The sequence below is a fragment of the Pleurodeles waltl genome, chromosome 1_2, assembly GCF_031143425.1.
Source record: "Pleurodeles waltl isolate 20211129_DDA chromosome 1_2, aPleWal1.hap1.20221129, whole genome shotgun sequence".
Classification (NCBI taxonomy): domain Eukaryota; kingdom Metazoa; phylum Chordata; class Amphibia; order Caudata; family Salamandridae; genus Pleurodeles; species Pleurodeles waltl.
Window position 1 is genome coordinate 51,410,407 of NC_090437.1, and position 14,549 is coordinate 51,424,955.

Consider the following 14,549-nt stretch of genomic DNA (forward strand, 5'->3'; position numbering starts at 1 on the left):
TGTTACAGCAAGTTCACAACAAGGTTTTAAATGTAAGAGTTTTGATTACAAAGTGGACCTTCTGTTTATGCTGAGAGAGAGATTACCTCTAGAAAGGAAGCAGCTGCAGAGACAGGTGTGCTTGAGAGTACATGTTAGAAACTATGAAAAATAAAGTGTAATTCGTCCAGAAGACTGCTGACATAGCATGCATTATTGACAGTTACTAAAAGGTTTAGGGAAATAAAGGTTCACAGAGCTGTTCAAGCTAGGGCCATCTAAGACTAGGGCAGATAGAACACACTGTAAAGGAGGTTGCTGGAAAAGTTTGTGTCACTGATAGTTCATATAAGTGCACAGAAATCATAGTATGTAATATATTAGTGTTTAAGTATAGTTTGAATAAAGTGCTCAAACCAAAAGTTGCCAAATCAGCACTCTGGGGAAAGAGAAACAGCAGGACATTGCTAAAGGCTGTATACCATAGAGGGCATACAAGAAGATGAAAAAGAAGTGATCCAGTGAGCAAAGCCTTTGTATCTAAAGATGAAAAGCCTAGATGAGGACCTCCCCCACCACCACATTCCACCCTCTATCCACCCTCCCCCCCACCTCCCAGAGTCCGCGCTGTAAGAGAAATTGAAAAATTGGCTCTTTAGGCGTCGCTTCAACTGTAAGAAGTATTTTTCCATTCTCAACAGCAGAGGAAGATAGGGAGGAGCCCTGTGCCAGGAGAATTGTGCCCCTAGATCTTTCGAATTTAGGATGATGAATAGTCAGTGCACTTGCAAAGAATTATCTCTGAAACCTGGATGGATGGCATGATTGAATGTTTGTGTACCTATATCCTAGCACACTCTATGAATAGACTAATGAACAGTGCTGCACAACTTTCTGAAATTGGATCTTTTAATTGATGCCAGGTTGTGTTTCGTCATTCCCTTGCTCCCTTTACTAAGATCTGTACACAAATCAGTTTTACTCTGGATTTATTTTAATTAAATATCAAACTAATACACTTTTGTTATCCAAAGCAGCATGTTAATGTTAAATTGTAGTACAGGAATAGAAGCATTTCCACTTTTCAACAGCTAACCATCGTTCAAAAAACTAATCCTTAATCAAACTCCCAAGTGACTTGTTCACTAAGATTAAAAAGTCCTAACTAAACACCATTAGAGTATTTTTTTTTAACTTATTTTAAAGTTTGTGTTTTATGACGAGGAAACTCTTCTGCACTTCCTTGTCCGCCTTCTCCGCTGTGAAGAGCCTAAACATTTTGAATAGTATTCTTTACGTTTTATCCTGTCTTATCCTGAAATCCAGATCTGGAAGAAGGCTAAATTAAACCCTTTACAGAATATCATAATGATGGATGGATTGATCAACAATGTGTTCACTGTTAACTTTACGTAAGACTCTCGGCTCATCTGGGTGTGCAAGGAGTAGAGTAGGTTTGCTTTACCTTCTTAGAACTGCTAAAGTGGCATATTATCCATTAGATCCTGAACTATGCTGGAAATAGCCAACCAAAATGTTTTTGCAACTTTGTGAAAGAAGTACAGACAAACTACTGTAACTAAAAGTAGAAGTTACATTTTCAGTCAAATTATTTTATATATTGTGTGGCCAGTAACCAACAAGGGGTTTAACTGGTATGATTAAGGAAAATGTGGCGAAAAGAGCACTGAAAAGTATAGATGTTGTGATAAAGCTAGGATACCCAGGGGAAGTAAATACATTTCAAATAATGGTCATCTGTATTGTGTCTCACCCAGAATCACTTATAGGCTTACTTGCAATCTGCAGGGCACACTTTGTTATGTTAACTATTTTAGAAACATGCTGTCACCTAGTTTGAAACCTTGTGCTGATCCGTTCTGAACAAAGTAAACATGTACAGAGGTTTGTTCTTGTTTCCCTAACATTCTGGGTTGACGGAAGTTACGTCCATGTGAGCTGTCTTGCAATACCTGTGTTAGCTGCGTACAACTTTGTGGCCGTTCACCTTTGTAATGTGCACAGAATGTTAAAAAGTAGTCACAAACCTCTAGGGTGTAACGTGGCCGCTAATTTGCTTTATTTTTATTTTTTTATAGGCTGTCATTGTTTATGAATGCTTATCGGAATGGGGGCAAATTTTATGTGCAATCTGTCCAAACCCGAAGCTGGTCATAACAGGAGGAACAAGCACAGTGGTCTGTGTGTGGGAAATGTCAACTTCCAAAGAAAAAGCTAAAATGCTAGCTCTTAAACAGGTAACTAGCAACATGTAAAAATGTATCCACACTATGCATAAAGTCAGTAGCAGAGAACCATGTTTTTTGGAAATTAGACAAGCACAAAATTGTACTCCTTAAATAGTACCCCAATTCCTATTGCTACACTAGTAACCACGCAAATATGAGAGTTGGAGGCAGAGTTATTTTTTTTCTTCTTCCAGTGCACTCATCAATGATTTCTGATCATAGATTTAAGTTGTCACTTTACCAAGGCACAAGTATATTCAGTAGATTGCAACCTGAGAAGCACGATAAAATTTAACGCATCACTGAAAATGAGAGACACTGTTAACCAAAGGAAACAAAAAATATGTGAGGTGCAACAGAATAGCAGTAGCAACATCAGTCCACATTAGGCTGGCAATAACATATCCCTATACGTTACCTTTAGTAAATAACAATAATTTATTATCTCATATATTTACCTCATTAGCAGGTAATCACAGAAAACATTATTGTACCTAAAAGATGACATTGTGTTTTTCTTGGCATCTTTTGAACAAATCTAGCTTTAAAAAAAATAAATGGCATGAAAAACACTATTAACAATGGCTCTAGTAACTTTGAAAAAGTTATAAAATAGCATTCATTAAAGTTATTGGATACTACTAATATTTTAGTTACCTGATAATAACCACATAAGTAAATTCAAACTGTTGAATTAGTGGTTAGCCATTTGGCTGCCCTTATCACATGTATACCTCTTGAAAAGGTGTTAACAGAGTGTCCTCATGACTTATACATGTCCTTATTTTTGGCCCCTTTTTTTTTTTTCTTTTTTTTTCTGCCCCTGTTCGGGACTTAGTATTTTTTTTTATTGTTGGGGTGGTGGCAAGGAGTTTGTCGGTGCCCAATTCCTTAAAGGGTATTATCTCCTCCGAGGTACAGCTAAGAATCACACTGGTGAGCAGTGTTACTCGAAGGGCCCTGGGCAGCTATTCCTTTCCCAGCTCCTTTTTAGCCATGTCCACCAGCTTAATCCACTTTTGTCTGCTTGGGGAGGGAGGTAGGAGAGGGGCCAGGAAGTGAAGCCCAGCTTATACAGCTATGCCACCAGCACTTTTCACCCCACTGACCGAAGTGAACAATGCGGTTGCAGTTGAAAGGGGGTGTAAGGATTTTTACACAGGTGCTTCAGTTCACAATACTTCTGCGTCCAAGAAAAGCATTGAGAAAAAAAAGTGCTGTTTCTGTGCCCTGCAAAGAGCTAGTCACAGTGTGGATTTGATCTTTGACTACAAAAAATCTAAACATCTTTTGTTTCCTTTCTGGGGCACAGATACTTAGTTCTGGGTCGCAGCATGGAGACAAATGTAATTAGATTTTTTTCTTAGCCTAAAAAAAATAAAAAACACTTATTCCTTTCCCAGGCAATAAACACAGCAACTCAAGTCGGAGTTATTCTGTATAACATGGGACATGCGGAAACATTGGATGGTGGGACACTTACTGGAAGTTTTGCAGTTTTTGGTCATTGTAAAGTGAAGAACTTGCATTTGTTTTACCTATACGTTGACATTTGTGAGGCATTGTGGGTAACTATACATTGTGGGATTCACACAAGCTACATCACTATGAAGGGCCACTAGTCTATAGTTTTAATAATTATCTGCAGTTGGTTGGCTTCCCTGGGTGCCAGACTAAGCTGGGCCCAAATACTGGAGTAATCCCCAAGGAAGCGTGTCCCATTCAGATATTCTGGCTGTCTAGTGTTTTGATTTCTGCTCAAATCCACTGAAAATTCTCACGTCTGACACATCCACACTCGGAAAACCTAGTGAAAAACACAGTTTGATGGCATGTGTAGCTATAGATACACATGCTTTTTGCATAAGTCCGCCATCTAGTGTTGGGCTAAAAGTGTTACAAGTTGTTTTTCTTCAAAAAGGTTTTCAAGCCACACGATCGAGTGACTCCTCCTACTGGTAATACTGCACATGGGCATTGAGTCCTTTGTTAGATTGTTTTCTTTCTGGCGTCTGGTTCGGACAGGTTTCCTCTCGCTATGGTGGATCTCAGTTCCTGCATTCTGAACTTATTCTACCTTTCTGTAATACCATTGGTATCGTTTTGATCGTGCTTTCTATCTGTAGTCAATCCGATTAAACCATTGGGGTCAAGTTTTTCGCCCGTACAACAGGCCTCACCCTTTTAGGGCATACTTTAATGTCTGGCTGATGGAACGGACTCCTTTTCGATTCTGTCCTCTGTGTCATGGCAAGTTTCCATACACCAACCAGCATTTAGTGTGTAATCTCTGTCTGTCTCCCATCAAGAAGAGACTTGCAACCCCTGCAGATCATTTTGATCTAAGAAGACTCTTCAGGGCCGAAGGACTCGTCGACTGGAAATGGTGTCCAAGTCCACAGAAGATACACCCAATATTTTCAGTGAGGAACACGCGCAGGAGGAGGAAGAACAGACTATGGCGCTTTCCATCAGAGATCAGATTCCGAACACTACTCCTATTCGGACAGCCACTCCATACCTCCGGCACAGTACATGAGTACACCTGCACCATCACACCACACACAGACATCAAAAAAGTCTCCAGCATTGGTCCTTGGTTCTACCCTGCCTTCAGGCCATGGTCAGATCCGGAAAATAAGTCCGGATGACCAGCCTTCGAGTTTGGCACAGAGAATAAAGACCAAAGTGCATTCAGCACTGGCAAAACAGACTGTTCCAACGGTCTCCATACTGAGACGAAAAGTAGAGACATCGATTTCGGAGCCAAAAAAGCATTTATCCATTCCGGAGCTGATACTTTAGATTTGATCAAAACACTCTATAACTAAATCTTCAGAGCCGAAAACTACAAGTAGTAAGCCTACCACTTCCTCACAAGAAACTTCGAGCATACAGCCAATTTTAGAGGTCATGGACACTAGGCAGTGCAAATTACAAATTCAGAAGGGCACAGGAAGAATAATTGCTTCTCCTCCGGTGACTATTGAAAGTAAGTTAACCTTTCAAAAGACATTAGATGCTGGACCTCCACCAAAAAATGTCTCAAAGGACAGAGAGAGAGAAAAGGCTTTTCAACAGATACAGCCTCCCCTACGACATTCTCCTCTTCTTCCTCCTTCCACACCATCATCACCCACATATAAGATTCAATTCACACCACAGACATCCTCAACATCACCACACAGGGATGATCTTGGTAATATTCAGCAAAATACAGACCCATGGGATCTATATGACTCTGATCCCCTTAACCTTAAATGATCCAGATTTGTACCCCACTAGACCTTCTCCATCAGAAGACACTACACCATACAATCAGGTCATAGCAAGAGCAGCTGCATACCATAATGTGCTGATGCACATATACCCGATAGAGGAGGATTTCCTTTTTAATACATGAGGAATATCAATGCCTCCCAATTCTACAAGGGATGCTTAGACATTCATCTGATATTTGTAAGGAACCAGTAAAAGACAGAATTGTCACTCCTAGAGTAGATAAAACAATATAAACTGGCTCCTTCAGACCCAATCTTCATAAGAACCCAATTACCACCAGATTCAATAGTGGTTAGTGCAGCAAGAAAAAGGACTAACAGCCAATTGACATGGGATGCTCCTCCTCCAGGTAAGGAGAGCAAAATGTTAGATTGTGCAGGCAAAAGGGTAGCTTCACAAACAGCAAACTACTGGAGAATAGCTAACTCCCAAGGTCTTCTAGCTAGATATGACAGGGATCACTGGGTCCAGATGGAAGAATTGCTACAATACCTTCCACCAGAGCATCAAAAACGGGGACATCAAATAGTAACAGATGGACAGCCAATTTCCAGTAACACTAATAGATGCGCTACAGATGCGTCTGACACCGCAGCCAGAGGCATAAACACCAGTGTAGTCATCAGAAGACATGCTTGGTGAAAATGTTCAGGCTTCAAACCTGAAATACAACAAGCTGTATTAAACATGTCCTTTGACAAGGAACATTTGTTCGGCCCAGAAGTGGACACAACTATAGGGAAGCTGAAAAAAAGATTCTTAAACGGCTAAAGTAATGGGTGCATTATGCACCACACCTGCTAGAAGGGGATTTCGTAGGCCACTTTTAGAGGTGGTTTCAAGCCAGCAGCCACAGAAACAACATCCACTTCACAGCAAAAACATACCTCACAATTTTACACAAGAGGTTCATTGTGAGGTTCCTACAGGGCATCCAATAATAGAGCAATAGGCAAACCATCTACATCCAGAGGGTTCCTCTACTGCAACTAAACAGTGACTCACTCACCATCCCCACAGCACACACATCTCCTGTGCGAGGAAGACTGATACATTTTTATCCACAATGGCAAGACATCACTACAGACCAATGGGTTCTGTCAATTATCCAACATGGTTATTTCCTGGAACTTATTACTGTTCCGCCAAACATTCCCCCTCGTTCACACTCTTACTTAGGACCATCTCAGCCTACTAAAGGAGGAGGTACAATCACTATTGCCCGAAGGAGCCATAGAGTTAGTACCCATATCCCAACAGGGATAAGGAGTATATTCGCTATACTTCCTAATTCCAAAAAAAGACTGCATATTAAGGCCAATTCTAGATCTTAGGCCTCTCAATCTTTACAGTCTCTCAGAACACTTTCATATGGTCACTCTATAAAATGTAATTCCCTTATTACAAAAAGGAGATTGCATGACGGTATTCAATCTCAAGGATGCATATTTCCGGGGGGCGTGGCCAAGGTCTCGGAGATGGCGCACGCCTAAATTCCGAGCTCCGGAGGGGCCGGTGAATAATTGAGCGAAAAAGCGCCTCTGCCGGGCCGACCGAAGTCCGGACTGAGGGGTAGACTCACAGGAGGGGGCTAGGCGAGAGAGTGCCCCTCTGGTGACGGCGAAGTGAGCCCGGTGCCGAAATCGGCCTCCTGGACGGCTCGGGGGACGAGAGGCCTGGGCGCACGACTGCATCCGCGGCCTCGCGCTGGGCTGTGGCCGGGCCCGCCGGAGAGGGAAGGAGGCGACGGGACGTGAAGGTGCGGGGCCCTGGGCGTGGCCTTATCAGACGGTGAGAGAGCAGGGGGCGGCCGTGCCCTCGGGAGAAGTCGCGCCCAGTCGGGGCGTTGCAGGACGGAGTGGCTGAACGCGGGCGGCCCCGGGAGCAGACGGGCGCCGACCCGGGCGAGAGACTGCGGCCCCTACAGCGGCCCTTGAGGGTGTCGGGTGGCGGAGCTGACCGGCCGGCGTGCCCAGAAGCGGGCGGCTCCAGCGGAAGACGGCGGCACCATCCCGCGGTAGGAGCGGGCAGCGCGAGGGGGGATAGTATGGAGTCCCCTCCTCATAGCGGCACAGGTGCTGGAGGGGCCTGAGAGCCCATGAGCTCCCGCACCGGAACGGGTGCGGCGGGGCAGCGCCCCGGGAGGCGAGCGGCCCCGGGTGGACTCGGAGACCTGCTTGAGGCGGTGATTGAGACCCGGGTAGGGCTGCAGGCCGGGGCTGTGATCAAGCGTCTGGTCATTGGACCCCAGGGGACAACGGAGGAGTTCTCCTCCATCGCGTCGGTGCAGCCAAAGAGCGCCCAGCGGCGAAGAGTTATCGGGAGGCTGTAAGAGGGGACCAGTGCAGCGAAAGGCCGGAGTGATAAGGGAACACATGGAGAGGTCACTGGAACGGAGACGGAACCCGGGGCCCTGACATTCCCTATGGCGGCGTAACGTGCAGTAAAATCGGTCCCTTGAGGACTGCTGTGGACATTGACGAGCCTGCGTGGGACTGGTAGGCTGTTTGGGGCAAAAGTTGAAAAAGAACGATCTGGACCCGCACCAACGTGGGGCCCCTGGGGGGCTGATCTGATCCCTGGGACGGGGGGACCCATTTGTCTGGACTGCAATAGGGGAGCAAAGGCGCGGAGCACCCAACGGAGAGACTCAGAAACAGTGGACCCTGAAGGGTACGGGGACCCGGCTGAGGAAAAGCCTGGGGCAAGGCAGCGGCTCATGGAGGGGAGGGAGTGACGTCTTGGAGAAGATAGACAAACACCGCCGAGGCTGCTGTCAGGGGTCCCTGGGGCGGGGCCTGCGGCCGCGCTGATGCCCTCCAAGGCTCGCCCCAAGGCCAGAAATATGGAGTCCAAGGCTCAGGCCGAGTGCGAAGAGTCGGGCGCGCAGGACCACACACAGGTCAAGGTCCAGGACACGCTAGATAAAATTCTTGGAGCGATAGAGGACACCAAAACAACGCTGCAGCGAGAGATCAGCCAGGTTGCGGTTGAGGTGAGCTTGCTGAGAGCGGAACACCACAAATTGGTAGATAGAGTCAAAGAAACAGAAACTGCCCTGGCGGACATAGCACCGAAGCAGGAAAACCTGACAGCTGAAGTGTCCTCCCTGGTTGACAGAGTGACGCGCCTCGAAAGGAGAGTTGAAGACGCAGAGGGGAGGAACAGAAGGAATAACGTACGTGTGGTGGGTCTCCCGGAGGGGACCGAGGGTACGAACATGGTTGAATTTTTGGAGAAGTGGTTCGGTGAGACGGTGGCTCCGGGGCGCCTGACCCCCTTCTACACGTTGGAGCGGGCGCATCGGGTACCGGTGAGGCCGCTGGCCTCGGGCAGGCCCCCCCGGGCCGTGATAGCTAAACTGTTACATTATAGTGACAGGGACACCCTCCTGCAGAGGGCCAGGGAATCGGGCCCTTTTAAAGTCGGAAACGGGGAGGTGACATTATTCCCGGATTACACTCTGGAGGTACAAAACAAGCGAGCTTCGTTTCTGGCAGTCAAGAGAGCCCTAAGGGAGGAGGGAATCCAATATTCGCTACTCTACCCAGCCAGATTGAGAGTGATTCTGGAAGGGAAGACATCGTTCCTTCAGTCACCTGAGGAAGCCTGGGAATGGCTAGAGTCACACAGCTCCCGGGCAGGAGGGTCCACAGGAAGGGTCGCGCTTGGGAACGGGGCGCGCCGAGCGCTGAAGGGAAGGAAGCCCAGAAACCGCAGACGTATGGTACCTACCCAAACACAGAAAGAGAAAGGAAGGAAGGAGGCATTGGAGGCAGCGGCACGCATGAGCGGAGAGGCGTCACCCCAGGAAGAATCCGGGAACGAGTCTGACGACACAATGGTTTCATCTGCAGGTGAAGCGGATCATTCAACCCGAGCCCCGAAAGTAACCCCGCAAACAGCTGACGAACTTGGCAAGCCTGGACGCACGGAAGGCCCTGGAGACAGGGCGCGTATTGGGATCGACCGGCCCCTCCGGGCAAGGCCACCCCCCCAGACCAGTACTCTGCCGTTTGACAATAATGGCGGGTACTGCTAATCAGAGACTGAACAAGTTGCACTGTTGCACAATTTGCTGGGCGACCTACAAGTTCGGAGGCGCCCTGGGGACTGGGAGTTGGGTCATACAGTTAAAAGTTAATAAGGCAATGTGGGAATTGGAATTGGAATGTGACAAAGTTATAGATAAAGGGAGAGGAGGCTCCGAGGCTTGGGAGGGCCGGGACAGAGCCACCAAACCGAAAATGGGCAATGGCAGATTACAATCTCATGACCTGGAATGTTAGAGGGATGGGCACTCCGGCTAAAAGGCACAAGATACTCTCCTATCTAAAGAGAAGGGGTGTACAGGTGGCTCTGTTGCAGGAAACTCACCTGGCGCCTGGAGAGGGAGAGAAGTTGAGACGTAGGTGGAGGGGGCAGGTATTCGCAACGGAATACTCTGCCTACGCTAGAGGTGTATTGGTATGGATCAGGGCGGGGGTCCCCTTCACGACGATCTCTTCCAATATTGACAAGGAGGGTAGATTTGTGATACTGGAGGGGAGGCTGCATGGTGTACCGATAGTCTTGAGTTGCATCTATGCCCCTAACCAAGACCAGGTAGCCTTCATGTCAGGGTTATCGAGTCACCTTACACGCCAATGCACCGGAGAGCTATTAGTAGGTGGGGATTTTAATGCGGTGCTAGACACTGAACTGGACAGGTCTACCCCTCCTATACAGGGGGCTGCGGCAATAAAAACAGCCAAAAGGGTAGGGGAGTGGTTGGACGGGTGGGGGCTATCGGATGTCTGGCGAGTGCATCACCCAACTGACAGAGATTATTCTTATTACTCGGGTCTTCACCAGGTACATACAAGAATCGATAGAGTAGTATGCACTGCAGGCCTGTTAATTAACATGACACGCTCGGAATACTTGGCCCGCACCTTGTCTGACCACAATCCCTTGTTAATAACGATGAGGGTGCCGGAGGACAGACCCCCCATACCGTCTTGGAGGATGTCCCCCTCAACACTTGAGGACCAGTCGTACAGAGAAGCCTTACGCTGTCATTTGACAGAATACATCGAGACAAACAACGGGTCCACCCCCACTAGGGCCCTGGAATGGGAGGCACTTAAGGTGGTGACGAGGGGCTTTTGCTTGGGGCAGTCGTCGGGGGTTAGACGTACACTTGAAAGGGAGCTAAATGCTCTGGAGAAAGACATACACGAAGGGGAGTTGGGACAGGGGAGAACTGCGCAGGAGAAGGAGGATTACAGTCGAGCCCGCAGGGAAAACTCCCGCATTGAAGAGCAGCTTAGATGCCATGATAGACAAAAGTACACAGCATCCCTGCAGGCGGAGGAGAGTAGATCGGGGAGAATGTTGGCGTGGTTGGTCCGCTCCGGGGGGCAGGGTGAGCCTATCACATGTGTACTAGATGGGGAGGGTTCACGCAAGCTCAGCCCGGCCCAAATAAACAATGCATTCAGGGAATATTATATGCAGTTGTACGGGAAACCCAGTGATCTGCGGACAGAGTCCTTCGACGAGTACCTACAGCAAATCCCGCTACCAACTCTGAACGCAGTGGATAAAGAGGCCCTGGGGGGCCCTGTGTCAGTGGAGGAAGTAAACGAAGCCATAGCACAGCTAGCGCCAGGGAAGACTCCGGGAACAGACGGGCTCCCCATGGACTTTTACAAAAAATATAGGTCACTGCTGGCTCCCCAACTGACTGAGATGTACGCGGAGGCACGGCGACAGGGTGAACTGCCACAAACGTTGCGGGAGGCTGTGGTGGTCCCTCTCCCCAAAACTAAAGACAGGGAAGCACGGGTGACGGAGTTTAGGCCTTTATCAATGCTAAACAGTGATTTCAAAATTCTTAGCAAGATCATGGCTGCTCGATTGCTGCCCCATATGACCAAGCTAGTGCATACTGATCAGAATGGCTTTTTTCCTGCCCGAAGCACCTCGTTGAATTTAAGACGGGTTTTCTCGGTGCTGCATATGCCCAGGGCTTTGAGACCGCCAGCTGGGGTTTTGTTGGCGGTGGACTTCGAGAAGGCCTTCGACTCAATCAGGTGGGATTACTTAAGGAAGGTGATGCTCAAAATGGGACTAGGGGAGGAATGGGTGAAGTGGGTGGACCTACTGTACGCTTCCCCCCTGGCTAGAGTTAAGACCGGAAAGTCGATCTCCAGTGCATACCCAATATACCGCGGAACTAGGCAGGGCTGCCCCCTATCACCGATGTTGTTTGCCCTGGCAATTGAGCCCCTGGCGGCACAGTTGCGGCGAGAAGGAGTGGGCAAGGGAATTATCTGGGGTCCGGCTGAGCATATCGTTTCTCTATATGCCGACGATATACTCCTTTACCTGAGGGACGGGGCGGGAGGTGTTGGGTGGGCGCTGGGGATTCTGGAGGAATTCGGGAGTCTATCTGGACTCAGACTTAACAGGAGAAAAACATTTGTATTCCCTGTTCTGGCAGGCTGCGCTCGTCCGGACTCGTGCCCTGCGGACGTAAACTGGGCCCCGCGGACTTTTAAATATTTGGGCATACAAATATTTCACGAACTGAGCGATCTTAGGGACGGCAATCTCGGCAGGACACTTAGATCCCTGCGCACCTCGGTGGAGTTCTGGAGGTCATTGAAACTATCAATAATGGCCAGAGTGGCGCTCTCCAAAATGGTCATGCTGCCACGCCTACTCTATTACTTTGCGAACCTGCCAGTGCAGGTCCCTCCTACATGGTTCCGAGAGTTAAATGCACTGCTTAGAGAGTTGATATGGGATGTGGGTCGCAGGAGAACGGCGCTAACAACCGTCTGTAGACCGGCGCGTCTGGGGGGACTGGGTGCCCCTGACTTCGAGGCGTATTATTTGGCATCTCAGCTCCAATGGGTGGCCGGCTGGATGGCGGGCAGGGGACAGCTAGACCTGGCAACAGCGCAAGGAACAACAGACACAGCTCGTATAGCGGCAAATATGGCGGGTACGAAGGTCGCCCTCATAGGTGACAGCATAATGTGTAACGTGGCGTTGAAATGCTGGAAGCGTTGCGTGAAAAGGACCGGGGTCGGGCCGCCATACTCTCCCGCTTTACCACTGGAGGTAGTCGCCCTAGAACTACGGGGGCGTGAGCGAGGGGGGCTAGGCTTGGGGCCATGGGTGGGAGCGGGGCTGGGGCAGTGGGGGAACTATTCAAGGAGGGGTTGCTGAAGAGCTTCGATGACTTAGTAGTAGGAGGGGTACCGCAAGGTCAATTCCTATTCTTCAGGAAGCTGATGCACACCCTAAAAGAGCACTGGAGTACAATTAATGCAGAACCCACAATCCATGGGGTGCTGCACCTCTTGTTGACGGCAGGAGAGGAACCTCACATGATCACAAAAATATACCGTGCCCAAATAGAGTCAGCTGTGGACCCCCTGCACTCCCTAAGAGAAAAATGGGAGAAGACAGCCGGGCGAGACCTGTCCGAGTCGGAATGGGCCAGGGCTCTAGCTTATCCTAGAACGATCTCACGCAACACGAGGCTCAGATATATTCAATACAATTACTTACACAGAACTTACCTCACCCCACATCGGTTGCACCGCATATATGGGGGGGCTCCCAAGGTATGCCCCAGATGTGAGGGCGGTGAAGCTGACTTTGACCACATGATGTGGGTATGCCCGAGAATCCAGGTGGGTTGGTTCGAGATGATGGCTACCCTCACGAAGTTATTCGGCTTGGAGCTCCGGCCAACCCCTGATTTGTGCCTACTGGGTCTTCGAACCGGGATTAGGTGGGGCAAGGTTGGGAATCGTTTCCTTGACCTGTCTCTGGCTCTATTTAAAAGACTGATCACGAAGGGATGGAAGTCCCCAACCCACCCATCACTAACAGAATGGAGGAACGATGTCACAAGGTGGTCCAGGGCAGAGCTTCAGGTCCTTAGGGCTGAGGAGGCGAGGGGCGTCCTTCAGACCCCAATCGCGGCGGAGTGGGAAAACCTAGTGTCTAACTGGGAAGACTTAACAAAGAGTCCGATGGAGCCTGAGGGAGTGGGATGAGCTAATGGACACGGTCAGAAGATCCCAACATAGGGGAAGTTCACTGTAACTAAGACTGAATGACTACTAAGAATCAGTTTGATCCGGATGCGGTATGAGTGTGAGGGGGAGAGCGGGATGGTATAATAAAAAGGATAAGGGAGGGTAATGACGGAACGCAGGGCAATAAAACACGACAAGCAATACCCGGGCAAGCTATCTCCCTTTTTAGTAATTCAGCAATTAAACAGTTCCTCCCACATAGGCCTAAAAGTTCATATACAGTTTGAAGTTGAGTTAAGTCTGTTAACAGGTCACAGAATACAACAGTAACGTAGGATAATGAAAATGTGAATGCCATTATAAAGTTTCAATTGGGCGAAGAAATAACTGTTGATAAGTTAAGTAAATGCATGGTAAAGGCTAACCAAATGCGTAACGTACTGCATGGACCGCAAAGCCCGGAAATGGTATAATTAGCAGAAATGTATAATCACGACAATACGTTACTGTAAGAAGAATTACACTTGTAAAAACAGCAAGTAGTTGATAACAATAAAAACAAATTTAAAAAAAAAAAAAAGGATGCATATTTCCACATTCTCATACATCCAGCACATCACAAATACCTAAGGTTTGTCATTGCAGGAAAGCACTACCAATTCAAAGTACTACCATTCCGGAGTAACAACAGCACCAAGGGTGTTTACCAAATGCTTAGCGATAGTTACAGCATTCCTCAGAAGGCAACACATACATGTCTTCCCATATCTAGATGATTGGCTAATAAAGTCCAAGTCTGTCAACAACGCACTAAGTATACGATAGATCTCCTACACTGTTTGGGATTCACCATCAATTAACTCAAATCCCACTTGCAACCATTACAAACACAGCCATATTTGGGAGCAGTTCTCAACAATCAGTCTGGATTAGCACACCCAAAACCTGCAAGGATTCAGGCACTTAAACACTTAATATCTCAACTACAATACAGCCA

General features: G+C 48.0%; 1 protein-coding gene across 3 annotated transcripts in view; it reads left to right on the plus strand.

The window, feature by feature from the left end:
• Nucleotides 1-14,549, plus strand: part of WDFY3 (WD repeat and FYVE domain containing 3) — a 1,200,521-nt gene that overhangs the window by 1,065,375 nt on the left and 120,597 nt on the right. For all 3 annotated transcript variants that reach the window (XM_069236246.1, XM_069236255.1, XM_069236264.1), the window contains one exon: nt 2,079-2,237. In XM_069236246.1, the coding sequence (XP_069092347.1) occupies nt 2,079-2,237 (159 nt within the window). The remainder of the gene's footprint in view (nt 1-2,078; nt 2,238-14,549) is intronic.